At 35.4% G+C, this 18,372-nt stretch overlaps 1 protein-coding gene across 1 annotated transcript in view; it reads left to right on the top strand.

Annotated features, from left to right (window-relative positions):
• Positions 1 to 12,850: 12,850 nt before the first annotated feature.
• The window catches only part of LOC121316433 (synaptotagmin-like protein 2), a 78,064-nt gene continuing 72,542 nt past the window's right edge, over positions 12,851 to 18,372 (top strand). The window contains exon 1 of the mRNA XM_041251504.1: positions 12,851 to 13,328. Coding sequence (XP_041107438.1) covers positions 13,201 to 13,328 — 128 coding nt within the window. The 5' untranslated portion in view covers positions 12,851 to 13,200. The remainder of the gene's footprint in view (positions 13,329 to 18,372) is intronic.

Genomic DNA, 18,372 nt, shown 5'->3' with positions numbered 1-18,372 from the left:
GAGGATACGGACAACATACCCCACATGTTGACCTGTTCCTATCCAGTTTTAAATAACTTTAGTATAACCGAGGCACAAGTGTTAAAGGGACTAGGAGCTCTTAAAATAAACAAATTGCCTGGGCCGGATGAGATCCTCCCAATAGTACTCAAAGAAATGAAAGAAGTTATTTACAAACCACTAACCAAGATCATGCAACAGTCTCTTGACACAGGGGTTGTGCCGACAGACTCGAAAATTGCAAACAATACTGATCCACAAAAAGGGAAACAAAACTGAACCAGGTAACTACAGACCAATAAGCCTGACTTCTATTACATGCAAATTTATGGAAACTATACTAAGATCCAAAATGGAAAATTACTTATATGGTAAAAGTATCCTGGGACACAGTCAACATGGTTTTAGGAAAGGGAGATCATGTCTAACTAACCTGCTTGATTTTTTTGAGGATACAACATAATGGATAATTGCAAAGCATATGATATGGTTTATTTAGATTTCCAGAAAGCTTTTGACAAAGTTTCGCGTAAAAGTTTAATTCTCAAACTGAACGCAGTAGGGATTCAAGGAAACACATGAACATGGATTAGGGAGTGGTTAACATGTAGAAAACAGAAAGTACTGATTAGAGGAGAAACCTCAGAATAGAGTATGGTCCAGTGGAGTACCACAGGAATCACCTCTGCTATTCCTAATCTACATTAATGAGTTAGATTCGGGTATAGTAAGCAAATTTGTTAAATTCGCAGATGACACAAAAATAGGAGGAGTGGTAAACACTGTTGCAGCAGCAAAGGTCATTCAAAATGATCTAGACAAGATTCGGAACTGGGCAGACACATGACAAATGACATTTAATAGAGAAAAGTGTAAGGTACTGCATGCAGGAAATAAAAATGTGCATTATAAATATCATATAGGAGATACTAAAATTGGAGAAGGAATTTATGAAAAAGACCTAGGAGTTTTTGTTGACTCAGAAATGTCTTCATCTAGACAATGTGGGGGAGCTATAAAAAAGGCCAACAAGATGCTCGGATACATTGTGAAAAGTGTTGAATTTAAATCAAGGGAAGTAATGTTAAAACTGTACAATGCATTAGTAAGACCTCATCTTGAAAATTGTGTTCAGTTCTGGTCACCTCGCTACAAAAAGGATATTACTGCTCTAGAAAGAGTGCAAAGAAGCGCGACCAGAATTATTCCAGGTTTAAAAGGCATGTCATAAGCAGACAGGCTAAAATAATTGAATCTATTCAGTCTTGAACAAAGAAGACTACACGTGACCTAATTCAAGCATTCAAAATTCTAAAAGGTATTGATAATGTCCAAGGGACTTTTTGGACTTGAAAAAAGAAACAAGGACCAGGGGTCACGAATGGAGATTAGACAAAGGGGCATTCAGAACAGAAAATAGGAGGCACTTTTTTACACAGAGAATCGTGAGGGTCTGGAATCAATTCCCCAGTAATGTTGTTGAAGCTGACTCCCTGGGATCCTTCAAGAAGCTGCTTAATGAGATTCTGGATCAATAAGCTACTAACAATCAAACAAGCAAGATGGGCCGAATGGCCTCCTCTCATTTGTAAACTTTCTTGTGTTCTTCTTATGTAAATGAATCCTCCCACCTGTAATACTGCTGTCTTTGTGTATATTCCACAGGTTTTAGACTGACGCATGCATTGTTGTGTATCTGTGAAGCACGGGCGGCAAATCTACATAGGCAACAATATACTGTATTTCAGAGATAAAACCCGTCAGGGAGCCATGGATAAATGAGGTTCTACTGTATCTTGTAAATTGATTGACCACATGTGTTCACCTAAGAAAATGTATAATTGGTAATTATGCTAATTGAGAACAGGTATCCAGTCTTTCACTATTATATGCAATCACCTCTACAATACAAACACATTCAATTGTGATATTTAATAATACATTACATTTTCATGTAGTGCTTCACTATCTTGGAAAATCGTAGATAACTTAATTTTAGCATTCTCTATCTTTCCTGTGTTTTAAAAATAATCTTTAAAGGCAGCTCTGGGTTTGGGATGAATGCAGTGGCGTGCCGTGACTTTATGCAACAACTTTTAACATGGCATAAAGACATTTTCTAATATGCACTGTGAATATATCTGCTTACCATCATTTTCTACTGAAATCGAAATTCCATTTGTCTGTCTTTTTTCAGAAACCCCTTAGTGACTGAACTGTATAAATCCGGTCATGATTCTGATAGCCTTTTTCATTGTGTTGTCTGACAGCAAGTCTCTGTTGTTAGTTGAACTGCAGAACACTGCGAGCTTGTCTAAGTGTTCGTAACTGTATACATGCTGTTGGGTATTGCTGGCTAGTTTCTTGACGTTTGCAGGCATTGTGTAAATTGTTTAAGTCATGGTAACCAGCTTTATTCCACACACTCTTTTTGTTAACGAAAAGTAGACACTGCCAGCAGAATTGCTTCTTTGTCTCCCCAGACCACTCACACTTGTACACCGCTTCACTGAAACACTGGTTCAATTCTTTACTATACCTGCGCTTTTGTACATGCTCTCTAACTTCAGTTTCGGTGGGCAGTTTCTTATGATTTCTTCTTTAGTCGCATAATCTCCTGCACCAAATGGATTTCACAGCAATTATTGTTCTAAATGATCAATTTCTCAATTATGTAATGCTTAAGCACAAAGTGCAGCAAAACAAACAAAAAAAAACAATACCAGCTTTAAACTATGGTAGCTTTTTAAAAAAACGATTCCCAGACACACTCCTTTCAGGGTGCTAATAAGGTCAGGGTTACTGTGGATCACATATAGGAAGCCATATATGCTCTATCAAAAACTGTCCTTGCCTGTGATCTCTGGCCTCAGCTAAAGGTCAAATACAGGTAAAGACCAAATACAAAAATGTCTCATCCAAGTCCTTATAGAGTGCAGTTTTGAAAGAGTTGGTCATTTTGGGAGACAGGAAACTGCTGGACTATGGCCCTCTAGGACCAGGATTTCACATTTCATAGAGCAGAAGCCACTGCATTCTACATCATTGTAGAACACCTGCAAAATGCCACATTTCCCGTTTTTACTCACATATTCGGAAGCAAAATCCTTGTAGCGGTACCCACAGTGTCCACGCGCTGAAATTCTGAACACTACAATATTCTGCCTTGTACTAAAAACATCGTCTGACGGCTGTTCAGAATGGAAAAATATATACAATGAGATATGTAATGTAGTTCCATGGTGTACACAGTATTAAACAATATTACACAAAACAGTCATGTCAGTTGTCACAACCCTTCTTTGTCACAAGTAGCCTAGCTGAGTAATGATCAAACCCTGTTAAATATTGATCACGCCTGTGAGAAATATTTACTATCACATCAAAATAAGGCTTCATGGCCAGCTTATCTTTTCAGTAATCTGCAGTGCTACAAATATAAGGTTGATATTACTTTTATTAAAAAAAAAAAAAAAAAACCCAAAACAACAAAAAAAGTCATTTACAATTGAAGTAGGGTCTTTTAAAGTAGATGTTTCACTTATTTTTTAATTGTTGATTTTCTACCATCCCCCATCACTCATCTTAAGCATATTAGCTTTAGCTTTCAATACCCACCCCCCTCCCGAAACCTCTCCCCTTGCAACTTGATAGAATCTAAAAGTAAATCACAGCAGATACCTGCTGATCAAAACGGAGAGACAGTAAGACCCAAAGTTACAAGAGGCTGATACAGTTACAATAAACTGCTTATTACATTCACTGGGCTCACTGATCTTATCACAGTTCAATACAATGCCTGCACATTCATGGCTGATAAATAAAAATAAATTAAATGGAATATTGCACATTGAAGGATAATTACTACAGATAACTAGAAAAAAGTATACTACATATGTGGAGTAAATTAATCATACCTGAGAGATATAGTTGTCATCAAAAGTTTACACACCGCAATGTATGGAAATGTGTGTGTATATATATATATATATATATATATATATATATATATATATATATATATATATATATATATATCAATTATACCTCTTGTAAGGGTAATGAACACTCATTAATTTAGCAAATGGTATGTTAAAAATCTGGTGAATTAATTTAAGTGAGTTAAGTAAATCGTTTAACATCAATTTTTAGACACAGACATTAAATTCATCTGTGTCTGTGTATATAAATATATATATATATATATATATATATATATATATATATATATATATATATATATATATATATATATATATATATATATATATATATATATATATATATATATATATATATATATATATATATATATATATATATCAACAAATGGGATGAATTAAAATTTATCACATTCATCACCCTTCTCTTCTCAAGTTGGTTTGAACAACATCGGTTGCAGCTATTGATTTTATTTCCGTGTCAAATGTCACGCCTGTCAAGCCACAACCCCATGACGTGAAGCTGCACATGCATAGGCCAACACAGCTAAATGTTTGTTGTTGTTTGGCAGCGTGGACGGGGTTAAAGATCCATCCCTCTAAACACGTTTCTGAATGTGACCATCTCCGGACTGATTCATTTATTGCTAATCCGGAGATGGTCACATGTATAAAAAACCACCGCTTTGGCTGCTCAGGGTGAGTGTTTGCGAGGAGGAATGAGAGTAAGAGAGAGCCAGTTAAAACAAAAGTAAAAAGAAAACAAGATTATAGGTATTGTTTTGTTTTGGCGTTCGTGATTTGTTTTGTTTACCCTGTTTATTTCTCTCTGTGAGCAGTGTTTTTGTCTTTTTATTTTTGTTAGACTAGACGTCAGCACACCATCCTGCCACATACATTTTAATTGTATGGCTTCATGATGACACATGTTTATGGTATTTCATAACTTGAACATATATTTAAAATATATTAATTTTTTTTAAACTTGCTAATTCAATTACCTAACACATCAGAGTAACATCTCTCAATAACTCATGAGTTAAAGCTTTGTGAATAGTCTCATGTTTTTACATTTTTAATAAATTTTGCGATTTTTTTTTTTTTAATACATCTATACTGTTTTTAAAGGTCAAATTGTTATGTCAAGTTATGCACCCTACACAGTTTGATATACCTGACAAACAAAAAAATTCAGACATAATTAAAAAAAAAAAATAGAAACAATAAATTACATTGTAAAATAGGCTAGTTTTGTGTACTTACATTTCTTTAGGTATTATTTACTTCTTATGGATACATGTACACATTTACAACCTATTAATGGCAAACTTGGTAAGAGGAGGAAAACGTGTCTCTCTGCTAGGTGTAGACAAGAGCACAATTTTATGCCAGTTTTCATCAGCTGCCAGATCTGTCTAAGATCCATCAAGTCAGTCATTTGTTATTGCGTAAATCCCTTCAAGGCTATCCAGCATATTTCTAATAACAACAAATAATTCCAAACTCGATGTGCTTTGGCTACTTACTTGGCTGAATAATGCATACTAATTTTAGTTTGCACGCAATTCCGTATCTGTTCATTTAAAAAATTACTTTGGGCCCTAGGCAGGTGCCTAGTTTGCCTATGCATTCATCTGGCCCTGCACTTGAACCTGTTCTGCAACATTTCCATGTATGAATTGTCAGACTTGCTTGCATTGCATTTAAAGGCACTGCTCTCATGCCTGTACAAGCTCCAAATGAATTGATAGAAACGTGAAATGTTGTCCCCGCATCTCCCCATTTGTAATACAAAATGGCATATGCTGTTAGCCCTGGCAAGGAAAAATGAAGATTATAAATCCACAATACAGCATCCCCAAACAGTAACATCCATGTAAATGAATCGACCCCGCCCCCCCCAGCCTTAGGCAGATTGCTTTATTAGGTAGCAGGATTGTTTGGGGAAAAAAAACATTTCTTTATGTCTGGCACCCCCTCAAACCATATAAACACCTGCTAATTCTACAGAAATATCACTTAACAATCAAGTTGTACTGTATAATTCAAGCTCTCCTTAGCAGGGCTCTAAATTGGCAACAAAAAGGGCAAGGCCAAAATGGCCTTTAGTTCAATATATGTGTAGAAGGCACCAGGGACACTGAACTTCAGCCAAGACCAAAGTGTAGGATGTTGTGTAATTTTGCTTAGGATTCATATATAAAGCTAATTATTAGCCACAGAAAGAAACAACACAGTTTAACTTAATAATAAATAATTTAATCGTCGAATCTGTCCTTAATATTAAAAATTAGACAGGATTAACTTTTACCTTAAGAGCCAATGGGCAGGATTTTCAATAGGTTGTATCCAACATTTAACCACTATTGAGTCGAAATTGGTTCATTTAGTCATTAACGGAAGTAAACCCGTATGTGAGTTTATATTTGGGATTTACTATTATTATCTTAACAAAGCAGGGCTTTTTGTAGTGCGACTTAATTTAAAAAAACAAATCTGTGTTAAATTTTTAACAGGAAATTTGCTTTAAAAACGGGAACCTAATTAAACGAAAAAGTGGATATAACTTACTTTGTCCTAACAGAGAATTTTTCACTGTGTAAGGGGGGAACCGCTGTGAGAATTAGACCACCAGAGAAGTGGGAATTTAAAAACAAATCTGTGTTAATTGTCATAATTTAACAGGAGTTAATTTGCACTTGGAAACGGAGGGTTTTAATTAACGAAACAGGATATAACTTACCTTGAAACAGAAATTTAACAGACCGCTGCTGAGAATACAGAGAGAGACAGACTTAATTTCTTACAGGCAACCTAGATAATTCAATATTTGTAGTTATGAAAATATTTTAGGCTTTTCTATACTTGTGAAGGAGATTGATTCAGTTGTTTTCACCATGTTTAACATTACATAATGTTTGTTGTATTTGTATGCATATAAGATGTTCTTATAATACAGCAGCTGTTCGGTGGCTACTTCCAATCATGTTGAATTTATTTATTGTGGAGGTGAGCAAAGATTAGAGGAATTCATCGAACAATTAATTATAAACAAATTATGTATTGGGTGGGAGTTCTATCGTAATTTTAAAAGCTTAATAAATATATAATGAAGAGTTAAATACATGGTATACATGAATAATATAGCTAACAACTACAACCTAAAATTTAAGGTTTAACTTAAGTGTTCTATTACAGTAGAGTGATACGTGCAGAGAGGATACAACACTTTCAGTATTGTCAGCTTTCTTGTTTATGGTGACTTTGTTACAATTGATCAGTCATTTTTCAAAGGCTTTTTTGTATTCCTAAACGTATGAACCTTATTCTCAAAAGAAATTTTGCTATGTTTTAAATGTATTTACGTTTTGAGTCTTTAAAGTTAAATCCACTTTGTGTGCCAATTCCTTTATGAATACACAGATATGACTTTGGCATATTGTGCTGCAGGTCTTTTTTGTTTTATTTACAGGAAAATTACCCTTTTGTATGTGTGTGTGTTTTTTTTTTCCCTGACAGACATCTCATTTTGTAGAAGAATTTGAAACTTGAACATGCGTTTTAAGGCTGGAGCAACTTCTAAATGTGTATGCTATAGGGGTGTGGGGATTTGCTGTGAGAGATGGAGAGACAGAGGGGTTGGTGCTGAAATGCTACACAGGCATCCAGGTTTTATTACATTATTTTGCAGGTGCCTTTGCAAGTAGCCACCACCAGGGTACTATCAATGGTAGGGGTTAAATTCTACCGGTACTCACTGGTACTCAATACCGGGACATATTTTATTGCCGGTACTGTGTACAGGGACTTATTTTACTGCTTTTCATCCAATGTGCATGCATTCCAGCCACGTTTCTCAAATGCGGCCATCAGCTGGACTTTGTGTGGCCAATGCAGCCCCCAGTGGCCCCCTGTCAAAGCCTCTCTTCAATCTTTATCTTAATGCCCGCCGCCCGTTATCTGGATTTAATTTCACACAGTCCGTGCTGCATGCATTCATATTCTTACTGCTTCTGTTTCCGTTAGCTGCTATTGGACAGCATTACTGCCAGTATAATAACTGCATGTTGATTGGCTGAGCTTTCATTGTGATCATTTTCTTTGTACAATGCCCCATTTTCTACATTTAATAAGTCTTCACGTGTGCGTACATCTGAAAGGCATAAGTAAACCACCGTAATGCTATTACTTTATGAAAATATATTTTTTGCCACTTCATTTATTGTGCAGAAATTACAAAGGGAGGGATTTAAGAAAAAAAAAAAAAAAAAAAACCTGATGTCTACTTTTATATTGTTTCTGCCTGAAATCCACAAGAAAAAATGTAGAACTTCAATTATTAATTATAGTTAATTATAGTTAATTCAATGAGTCCAAGTAAAGCCTTAACAGCCTATTATTCCTGGATATTAGAGTTTTGCATATCATTTTATGGTATAACAGCATTGTAAATCATTATACTTTTATTAGATTTAGTAGGAACTGGGCAGCAAGTGATTGGAACAGGAAAGTGAAAGTATTTTTTTCAATTTTTTTATTTAACTTAAATGCGTTAGTAATGTACTTTAGCTTAGGTATTGTATTAATGTATATCTATTTATATGGTTGATTAATCTATTAAGTTTGACCTGTTGTCAGAGCAATAATACAAAATAAAATCTAGCAAAACACATGATTTTTTGTCCCCAGTTTATTGTAATAAGTAATAAGTAAAAATAAATAAAATAACAGGGATATATGTTCTAATCCAAGGCTATCAGTGTGGCTTGGCCAGGTCCTGTTGTAGGTGAATACCCAGGATGTGGAAAGTATGATTTCAGAGAATACTATGGAGATGAAAATGGCCAAGTCAAGTATATCATTTTTAATGAATGTTACATTAAAAATGAGTGGGGTATTTCAGCCCTTATTGTGCATTGTTTGACTTGGACCTTTTTGCATAATTTTTTCATAGCATAGTTGTTTTTTTAGATCATCATCAAATTTTTAGGATCTTGAAACAAAACTCCCTCTCCACAGCAGTTACTACAAGTTTTATATTGCAGTACATGACTGTGTGATACATGTAGAGGGTACAACGCTTTCAGTATTTTCAGATTCTTTGTTTATGATGAATTGGTTATATTTTATCAGGCTTATTTTGTGTTAAGAAATGTATTGTGTACCGATATGTATACATTTTTAATTTTTTTTTTATTTAGTGTGTCCCATTTTATAATTTTTCCCCCAGTTTGGAATGCCCAATCGCTTTTTTCCTCACCTCAGCAATGCTCCCTGATACTATCACTGCCATCTATGATGATGAGTAATGACCTGCAATATGCAATTCAAGGTTCTGCCTCCAGCTACACGCGCTGTAAGATTTTCAAAAGCTGTTAATGTCAAGATGCATCCCAAAGCTAGGCTGGTTTGAGTGTTCTCTTGTTATGTTATAGAATTGTGTCCTTTTTTTTTAATAACCATTTTTAATGACTTTTTAATGATCAAATTCCCGACAGACAGAAACAGCCCAATGCTAAGACATGATTTAAAGATGCAGTGTACCACCATCACCATGCTGCTCAATTTCACACTAAAATATGATTCTTGGGTGAGGGTTTACTACAGTAAATTCTTCCATAGTGCAGCCTTCAGTGCACACTGCTTCACCTGAAAACAGACATTCAGTAATACAACATAGTTTAAGAAGACCACCGAGAACTAGAAAAAACCCCCAATGAGATTTTGATTCTGAAACTTGAGGTCTTTTGAGGAAGACTAGGGCATAAAACACTGCAAAGAATGTTGTCATTGGGTACCCAGAATTTGCCATCCTTCTCTGGCCAGCTGTAAAGTCATCAGATTCCTCAGAGACATTCTCAATCGTACCCATCCAATATGTATCTGCATAGATGACAGTACATCCTCTCTGATATAAAACTGCATTTGCTTCCTGAGCTGTGGATTAATCAGAGTCATCCCAGGCTCTAAATTTACACTTGTCATAGGAGTGGCAAAACATTAATAAGTCTCACTAGAGTTTGTAGGCCATCAATTAGTTATCACCTGGAAGTTCTAACAAGCTATACTTGTTGAGGGACAATTTATTTAACTAGAGTTTCAGGGGTTCCTGGCACCTATTATACTCTACATCAATGGGAAGTTCTCGAATTCTGAATTGAGTGCAAAACCTGATGAACATTTACATACTTTACATCATTACTATGACAGCAGTGCTAGTAACATCACCATGTCACATCAAAGTAGTTGCTGACCTGCAATAAAAGGTGCAGACTTTTTTCCCACTGATGTGTTATTCATTTACTCATGTCATCTGATTCACATTAAATGTTTGTTTCCTGAGAGGTAAGGTTTTGATTTTTTCAAAGCAAACCAAAAATATTACCTTCCTGAAATTTTGCATAGACGAAGCGGAGACCTTGTCATTTTCTTGGTCATTTTATGAGATTTTTAGTTTTGGGGTTTCGCCTCAAGGTCAAAGGTCAAAAACTTTGTTAAGGTGTAAGTTCCTTTTGTTTTCTTACAGATGCATTTTTGCCATGCGATTTCCAGTAAAATGACATGGGGGTACCCATCAACCACATTTTGACCTCTCTATAACCTTTGACCCCTTGACCTGATCAGTTTAAATATGTAAATTTGAGCTTGGTTGCCTGGAACAACCCTACAAACCAGGTTTGGTGTAAATTGGAGATGGTAGTTTAAAATCCAACTTTTTTTATAGTGATTTGTCATGGAATGACCCTAACATATTGATTACTAATGTCTTAACTTAAGTGATATGTCCTACTATACATATTACAGTAGAAGGGTTTATCAGTGCAGCTCACCTCAAGCTATATGACTCTGTAGATCATGTCATTGTAATAACAGAGTTACAGAATGTTGCCCCCATCTTGTTATAAATTGGTTGACAAATTACTTTCAAGACTGACAACAGAAGGTGATAATTGAAAAAGCAAAATCAGATATGGCTGTAATATAAAGGAATCCCCCTGGGCTTATTTCTCTTAAATGATTTTTCTCTATGCATGTTAACAGCAGATGAAGATGCCTACAATGTTTTATGCTGATAATATTTAAGCAATAGCAATTGAGACACAGTCTATTTCCTAGAGATTATTGACTGGCTGGGCAAGTTGCTATTACCCTCATGCCTGGCATTAATTCCCAGGAAATGCCCTGTGCTCTATATACTGTAATTGCTTACTTTAGTTTCCAACGGAGACTGTTCCTCATGAAACATAATTCATTTTTACAGTCTTATATATGAAAGCGCCTGTCAACTAAGCACCCACAACCAGCCTGTTATCCAAGACTTTCAAATCTGCTGTGTACCTGCTGTGAGTTTCAACAGCATGGTGCTATTTCTATATTTCAGACTACAGATCAGGGATTTAATTACAAATTAGATTTTTCATAATGTCATCATTTAAGGTTTTATGTTATTGTATATAATGCTAGGACGGATTGAGAAACAGTCTGGTTTCTTCACTTCGTCATAGGAGATAAGGTACTAAACAGACAGATGGTGAAACCTGGATATTTATGAAGACAGACAAATGTTTTATGTGTTAAATGTTATTTTACAATTTATTTTATTCTTGCCAAAAAAATGTAGGATTTGGCCCTAGCACAGATTGTGGTGATAATGTTGTAAAGTCACAGGGAGATCCCTAAAAATCTACACTCTACAATCACTATACTGATGCAGTACATGACTGCTTTTGTACTTCCTTGAAAAACCTGTCTTCGATCAATATAGCGCTGCAAGTATCCTTACTAGCTCCTTTTCTGCAAGTCACAGTATGCAAACTTTGACTGACTGAGTAGGGAGAACATAATATTACTTTATTCTCTATGTCTACCTTTAGGATAGCTATTTATAAAATTTCTAAAATACCTGGCAGGCTCTTAGCCGTGTTTATTATTACTTTAGTGAATTTGTTTCCTTTTTAAACCTTTAGTTTACATTAACCCTTACTAGCCACGCTATGGTATTTTGGTTGGTGAACCTTAAGTCAATATAAATTGGATACAGGAACAATTAATAATAATAATAATAATACTAATAATAATAATAATAATAATAATAATAATAATAATAATACTATTACTAATAATAATAATAATAATAATAATAATAATAATAATAATAATAATAATAATAAATAAATAAGCTACACAACATGCTCCTAATCTAGTGTCTATTGAGTTGTATCTGTGTAGCGCATTGATTTTGGATTTTATTGAGTTTGGCAGGTATCAGTAATACATAAATCAGTAATAACAAAACTAATACAAATGTTGGTACTCAATTACACTAGGCCAAATATGTAAAAATAAATAAATAAATAAATAAAAATAAAAATTCCAAAACAGGGAAGTTGTGGGAATGACAAGAAATAATATTGTCTTTACTGTGGTCTTTCGGGAGTATGAGCAGATCATTACCATAATAAATGTAGCTTGCAGATGCTGACAATTAGAGTTACCACAGCACACCAGTCTCATTAGCGCAATAATGTGTTATGTTGGAACACAAGAAGCTTCTCCGGAGTTTATTTATTTTTTGCCAGCGGAGACTGACCTCGATTACAAATTAATCATTAGTTATTTGGCAAACTGGACGGCTTTACAGACAAGCCCCAGAATTGTGAGTCAAAACAATTAACATCAAACTTTCAGGCGACAGCAGGACTGAACTTGGCACTGTCAGTAAGAAGAAATGAAACATCAGCAAAACAAAAATATTAAATGCAGATTAAATACACTTCGTTGGAGCAGGTTACCCAACTTTAATGATTGTTCCTGGGATATAATTAAGGAAATTAGACAATAATGCCACTTGATTTACGTTTAAAACAAACGGAGTCAGGTTAGCACCTATTTGAAATGTAAGAAGGGCACCCAATTCTAATACAAGCAATTTCATAAACTCCGCCTGTGTGTAACTCCTGTGGTGTAACATTAACGCTAAACACACAAACACACAAACCATTCCCGTCATTCCTGGAAACTAGATTAACCTGTAACACTTTTAAAACTTCTACGGAAGGCTTTGGTATCAGATTGAGCTTTCGTTTCTTAAACTGACAGTTTAGCATAACAAAAGTATGCAAAACATCAGGTATTAATAGACGCAATAAAGTCGTTTTTATTATTTGTTCAGGAAACCACGTACTTGTCTTCGGCTGATGTAATTTGGTAAATTGCAGAACTTGGTTTTTCGTTTGGATCTCTCTAAAAGGCTTACACAATGAAATCAGAAGCTGATACAATAAAAAACTTGGACCTAAGCTTCCTGTCGGTGGAAGAGGAAAATTCTGTCTTGGAAGTTTTAAACAGAGATGCACGACTCAGAAACCTGGAAAACGGGCGCATAAGGTAAGAATAGCTTATTTGTATCAAATGCATAGTGTTTCGTTGTTGTTAGAGTGGCCTACTTCCAAAGGAGTATGTCTAATGTTTTATTTATTAATATGTATTTATTATTCTTGTGGTGAGGTTGGTTTGGCGTTGCTTTAAATGCATTACTGTACCTCATTGGAAATTAGAAATTAGAAATTGGCTCCAGTCCGTTGTGGAACCCATTGTTCAGCTGGTTCTCTCTCTGTGCAATTTGCTTTCAGAATTGGACAGTGGTCACCAGCTAACTACAACAGAGTGAATATACTTTAATACACTATGGATGGAACAGTAGATTAATTTCAATGCAATTTGAATGTATATTTAAATGGGTTTTGGTCTTGTCTTAAAACCTTAATGATGTAGAGGATAAAAACAACATTAGACACTGTATAGCCCAATTCCAGGTTTTATTGCAAGTGTGATTGCCCCAGTGGATAAGGAGCTTGTGTGTCAGAACTCGCAACAAAGTTGGAATGTCTCTACTGCGTTTTCTTACTGTGTGGTTTTAGTTGCCAGTAACTTTTTTGATTGACAGAAGATACAATCCTGTTATGTACAGAAATATTATGTAAACTTGTAGCACATTACGGTATACTTTTGTACTTTGTCCATAAAAGTAGTCGTTCATTTTTAAGATTATAAACATGTGACTTGCAGTCAATCTATGTTTAACATTGACTGAAAAAAATAACCATGTGACGATTTGAACAATTTTAAAAGATCAAAATGAAATGGTTTTTCAGTTGAGTAAATTATTTCAGTGAAACTGAAATGTAAAATACCAACACAGACAAAAACAAAGCAAAAGCAAAAAAAAAAAAAAAAAAAACATCTGCATCGGTCTTTGTGATTTTGAAAATGACAGAGCAAAGAACGGAACAGAGAAATAGAAAGCTGTATCGCTCTCTGTATAGAGCAACTGAAAGAAGCCTCAGGATTCCGGGTTGAGTGTGTTTTTTCTTTCCCTGTTTGGGGGCTGTTTTTGATCCTCGGTATGGATTTATGCCAAGAAGTCTTCTAGGATTTAAAAAAGGATACATGTTAGGAAGGGTGGAAAAAAAAAGGGAAAATGGAAACTGGTTGTAAACATTTTCTGATCAAATTGAACCAAAGAAACTAAGAACCAGTGAAAGATTTTTGAACCTGCTGCATCTCTGGTGAGTAATAATAATCTTTATTTTTATATAGCGCCTTTCATAGCGGACCACCATCACAAAGCGCTATACAAGATACGAGACTAGGGTGTGTGAACTATGCATGGGCTGCAGTCACTTACGACAACGTCTCACCCCAAAGATTATAGAATCTATATTTATTATAGAATATATATTTATAGTCTCTGCAACATCTTTAATAACTATTTGGAAATAGCTGAATACATTTTGCACTGCAACAAAACACTAAAAGCTTTCCTGTTAATTAACTTACCAAAGACAACAATGCATGGGGTGATTGGAAGGTCTGCCTCCACTGTGGAACTGGCTATTTTGGTTTCCTTTTATGGAATGAAAAAATAATAGTACAATATTAAAGTATTGTAGTTGATTCACAAGCCTACGGTGGCTTTTATTTTAGAGGCCTTGGCTTCTATTCTGGCTAATCAGGTCATAAAGCAAAATTAGATCAATTGTATTTTTCCTCTAGCTGTAAGTCAATACCGGTATCATAAATTTACAATGTGTCACAATTGGCTGTTTTCAAAAGACTGAATGTTGGGGCACTAAGCTTGACTGCAGGCAGCACTAAATTCACAAAATGAAAATAACTTCTACAATTTCTATTAAGCAATTGTATCTTATAATTTCACATACTATTCAATCACTTAATAAAATTAACATCTTTTGAAGATGACCAGCTCAGCAGGGTTGTCTTCCAAGTAGGTAGCCAAAAGAAGCAGCAAGCCCAGTGATTACTGTTGTCATAGTTACCAAAGTTAAGGTTGCTCAGACATTCTAGAAGTGAAGCTGCTGAATTTTGAGATCCTTGTTTCTTTTTTGTAAAGTTCCTCAGCCATTTTCATTTGGACCGGGATGCCAACTAGGGTTTCAAAATGATCCAGGAAGTGTAATGCTTCAAATAAATAAGGCCATGTTTATTTTAAAGTGAAAACACATTTTTTCTCTGTATTGATTGAGAAACTCTGACTGTACTAAGTGTAAGTGTCACACATTATCTGCTAGTGTTGGAGAGATGCTTTTCACGAAATGCAGTCTGCGACTCTATTTGTTTCTCCAGGCTGCCACTGGGCACAGCCGTAACTGTCACTTATTTTTTTCTCACTGCCTCCTTCTTTTTTGAGTTTTATTTTTCCTGTGACCTGCCTTTTGCAATTTTGTTTTCCAGCTGCAACGTTAAAGAATCCTGGCCAGAGCCAACAATATTGTCTGCACTCATGTCGTGAAATGAAGCCGAATACCTAAATACATTTCCTTAACCACTTCCCTCGGATATTTTCTGCCAGGTCTTCTTTGTATGGCAAGGATTTAATTGATTACTATACGCACCATTTCTTTCCTAAGCATTGGAGTTGGCCTTTTTTGATCAGTTATAACCTGGATCAACGCAGGTGGCATTATGTGCCATGGAATTTCATCTCTGTCCAGAGCACAGGCGGTTGTTCTTATTCTGAAGTAGCTTTCGGCCTTGGACCTTACTTTCAAAGCTCTTTGTCCAGGTTTTGTATTAGTGGACCGTGTTTTAATGTCAGGTCTGCATAATGCAGGCGATAGTAATGTTTTGGTCTGAGCTTTTTGTTTGAACAGTGCAAATTTTTGTTCTAGATATTCCTCTGATTACTTTCATGTAAGCAACTTGTGATTCTGCTATTTTTGGAGCACAAACAGATTCTCTGAGGAACAGTAACAATTGCCACACCTCATCTTTTGCAACAGCAATTTTGTCATAAAGCAAAATTGGCAATTACCTGAGAAGCCACCAGTTTTGAGTCACCTGACCCCCAAGCTTATCTCCTTTACTCTGTACTGCATTCGGTTTACTGGTACTCTCCCCTGGGAAAGGCTTGATCCTGCTGTTCAGTGTATACGAGAACCACTTTCTGGTAGTCACTAAAAAAAATATAAGTATAGTGACAAGTCGTAGTCGACCATACTATGCAAAACATGGAGGCAGCCCTGCCTGACAAACATGTATACAACCACCTGTTGAATATCCTGTCAGCTTTTATCCCCAGGTTGACAGTTTCCTCTGGGTGGTTTTTTAAATGCTGAACAGGCTCCTTATAACTTTCGGGTACCCTCTCAGTTGCAGAAGCAAGAGGGTTTGCAACAAAGTCAGGCCTGGCAATGAGGCAATATCTACAGAAGTTTGTTGAACAACTGAAATTTTCAGTAAATCCTACAGTGTAATGTAAGCCAAGATTATCCCCAAAAATCCAAGCTAAAGTCCTTTTAAAATTTTCATGTCCAGAAATGCCATTCAACTCCATGTCATGCAAGTCATCAACCATGCAATTTAAAACCTTCAGTACCAAAATATTTACAGTTCTTTTCCAAACAAAACAGGGCAAGTTGAATTTGATTTTACTGTTGAGCGGTGCTGTGGATAAAAATTTCCCAGGGTGTAATAGACTGCAAGGACTTTGTGTTTTTGTTTTGCTGATCCCAGTGGATTAGCCCTTTCAAATGCATCCTGAAACAGCATTATTTTCAGTGCATGAGGATCAGATGCAAACAATGCATTGGCCTGAACAGCATGTCCATCACTTACATCTTCCAAGATACCTGGCTTGGAAGGCAATGGATTTAAAATCTGATTCATGCTGTCAGTTTCTTAGAGAAGCACTTTCATTATATTTCTTTGAAAGAAATCATGAAAGTTCCTTTGCTGACCTTTGACATTCCTTCTTAAAGAAATCTGTTGGGACTCCACAGAACTGAGTTTGGTCTTATAAAACTTAACTCTTTTATGGTGAGTCTTAAGAACACCATGATCGGGCTTGAACTGGACTTTGCTCCGATATGGTTTTTCATATATTTTCTAAAATTTGGTCCGTGACATGTACATCACAAAGACTTTCTTTCAAGACTTTCGTCATGCTCTCATGAAGATTTCTCATTTCACTGACCATGTTTGTAATGGCTGAAGTTGGCACAATATGCTTTGTCTGTAAACTCAAATAAAACAGGGTTAGGTGTTCAGTATATAAATCGCCATTGTCATTTTCTTCCTCTCCCACCTCAGTTAAGTTTATTAGTTTCTGATGGCTGTTTATGTAATACTATGGTAAGCCAAATTATCATTTAAAGATACCTCGAAATGCATTTCAACATATCTTAAATTGAATTGCAGCTATCTCAAACTAACTCGATTTCAAGATATCTCAAACTCATTTTGATGTCTCAAATTGACTTCCTGTGAAAACGCTCTGTTTTGAATGGACTGCCGTCCCATTTAAAGATATCTCAAACTAGACAGGAAGTCAATTCGAGATATCTCGAATTCAATTTGAGATCTCAAACTGGACAGGAAGTCATTTTGAGATCTTAAAATTAATTTGAGATCTCATTTAAAGCTCAATTTAAATGCTTTAACGCTTTAAATTAGATATCTCAAATGCATTTTGAGATCTCAGAATGACTTCCTGTCCTGTTCTGAGATCTCTCAGATTGACGACTTGTCTAGTTTGAGATATATTGAAATGGGCCGGAAGCCCATTCAAAACATAGAGCATTTTCACAGGAAGTCAATTTGGGATATCTGTTAAATATTTTCTTTTTCTGCAAACAAATACAGTATTTTCTCTTGTAAAATTACAGATTTTTTTTTTTTTTACAGTGAGGGATTTTTTTTTATCTAGAATAGTTTTGGCATTTATGCAAAAAGATCAAGTCTGTACTACTTTCATGGGAGTTGGGAGGGGCACACTATTTAATCTTGTCAATCTTACTACAGGTTTATCTGGCACTTCACTATTCAGTGAAGACTTGCAGATCCTGTGGGAGCTGGTACTTTACCCAACACTTGAAAATGCACTTTGTATTGAAATTGTGTAATCTGTTTT

Source organism: Polyodon spathula, chromosome 5 (genome assembly GCF_017654505.1).
Source record: "Polyodon spathula isolate WHYD16114869_AA chromosome 5, ASM1765450v1, whole genome shotgun sequence".
Taxonomy (NCBI): domain Eukaryota; kingdom Metazoa; phylum Chordata; class Actinopteri; order Acipenseriformes; family Polyodontidae; genus Polyodon; species Polyodon spathula.
This window is presented reverse-complemented; position numbering and strand designations above follow the sequence as displayed.